This window comes from Silene latifolia, chromosome 11, assembly GCF_048544455.1.
Source record: "Silene latifolia isolate original U9 population chromosome 11, ASM4854445v1, whole genome shotgun sequence".
NCBI classification, from domain to species: Eukaryota; Viridiplantae; Streptophyta; class Magnoliopsida; order Caryophyllales; family Caryophyllaceae; genus Silene; species Silene latifolia.
In genome coordinates, this window is record NC_133536.1 from 22,620,665 (window position 1) to 22,622,707 (window position 2,043).

A 2,043-nucleotide genomic window follows, 5' to 3' on the forward strand; every position below is an offset into this window, starting at 1 on the left:
ACTTTATATACCGACAACAAAATTAAGCATAAGCAAACCCCATTTCACCATCGCTTTCGGTCTACATAATCTCTCCCAGCGCCACCAGTGAATTTTACGACGCCCTTTCGCCGGGATGGCAAATAAACTCATCACGTACATCGGAACAGCCTTGATTAAAACTTGTTTCCCGGATTTAGAGTTTAGACATCATTAGTATTTATTTACATTTCCATCGTTATCAAACAATATCGATGATTATCTGAGGGACACTCCGTAAGGGAAAATTAGGTACATGATGGGGTTCCTTTCACCAGATTGGACGCCTGATGCTCTAGTAACACGGTAGTGGCCTTCGTTAGGAGTTCTAGACTTCATTGAGTCCCGAACCCAGTAGGCGTTGCGGGATCCAGTATCATCATAGCCCGATACAACTATCGCATGATATTGACCTTGTCTAGTATTGGATGCAATCGAGTAGACAGCGTTTGTGTCCTGCAAATCCATTTGATCGAGAGCCAAAGACATAACTGCCGCACCCGGTGACTTCTTCAATTCAGTTAGAATAGTATGTTCATCATTAATTAGACTGGCTCCGCTTAGATGGAGAATTTGACGACCCGGGATTCTTGCCTTAGGCTCTTGTATAGTCGCCTCGTACTTACCAGACCCATAGTCTGCCTCTAGACTTAATCCGTTAGCCATGATCCAATGATATCCCTTCTCCATTGGAGACGAATATGTGTTGGTCACTTCATCATAATTGTCTCGGTTGGAGGCGAACACATTGTCGACAAGCTCCTGCTTGGACAATTTGATCCTTTCCCCATGCGTGATAGCGTATAACCCTTCAAGAGTATCCACAATCGCATGGACCCAACAAAATTTCCCGGTTTGCTGTTCAATTTCCCAAAAAACCGGTTCTTCTTCGTTGTGCCAATCCAAGTACGACTGATTTGACCCATTAGATCCGTCGTCCGAAACCACATTAGTAACTGGTATATCCTCGTCATCCACCTAAATAAAAATAAATAAACAAATAAGTAGAATTTTACATAATTAACTTGTGGGTTGCATTAAATTATGAAAAATCGATTTTATAAATTAATTAAAAGCAATAAATAAAAATCATGCAGCTTATATTTAACGTCTCCCTACCACCACCACTTTATACCCAGCCGACCACCGGACCACCACGAACCGCCTCACGCACCACCGCGAACGACCCATAACCATTGTCCACAACCAAAACCACCATGCCTTCCACCAACATCAATGTAATTGTATTAATTGATAAAATAAGTTACTAATTGACAAACCCTAATTTTAGAACAAAGTAATCGATAAGCAAGTTACTATACTTGTCGGTATATGAAATAGTAATTCCGAAAATAAAAATGTGTGGTAAAAAAACAAAATAACTAGTTCGTGAGCTAATATTCAAGAAAGTCAAGAGCTTGTTGCATTACCTGAAGATGGTTGACGCAGCAATTTCCCATTTCTTTTTTTTTTTTTCTGAAAGTCTCGCAGTATTTTTGTGGTGTAAAACTGTAAATAAGAGTTTATGAACCTAAGTAAATTTTATCAGCCCAATTTACAATTGTAAACCCCAGGCCCAAACCCACCCTACCAGTGGCTTATCTAGGATTTGTGTATAGGGGGTGCGGTTGCAAATTTGAGATAGGGGGAACGGTTTACTCTAAAACTAGTTTGAATGCCCGTGCGTTGCAACGGGGTAATTAGCTTATTTATAATGCCAAAAAAAAATGTTATAAGTTTAATGTTTACATTATATGTCTAACGATTTGTTTACCTATTATTAAAATATCTCTTTCAAAAAAAATAAAAAATTAATATATACGTGACTTAACTCTTATTTATAATCATATAATCACCCCACCTTATACTAATCTTTCGATGTGAGACAATTCTACTATTTATAAGTAATATATTCACAAAAATTGGATTTTTTTTCTGATGTGGGACACTTCTAATATTTATACGTGATATATATTTATCAAACCTACATTATTTTTCAATGTGGGACAAATAACATACTCAGAA

General features: G+C 37.7%; 1 protein-coding gene across 1 annotated transcript; it reads right to left on the reverse strand.

Annotated features, from left to right (window-relative positions):
* Window positions 1-237: 237 nt before the first annotated feature.
* Window positions 238-1,252, reverse strand: LOC141613086 (macrodontain-1-like). The gene is made up of 2 exons (XM_074431821.1): window positions 1,154-1,252; window positions 238-996 (listed from the first exon to the last, which is right to left on the reverse strand). Exons 1-2 carry the CDS (start codon window positions 1,250-1,252, stop codon window positions 238-240), a joined length of 858 nt encoding a protein of 285 aa, XP_074287922.1.
* Window positions 1,253-2,043: the final 791 nt, after the last annotated feature.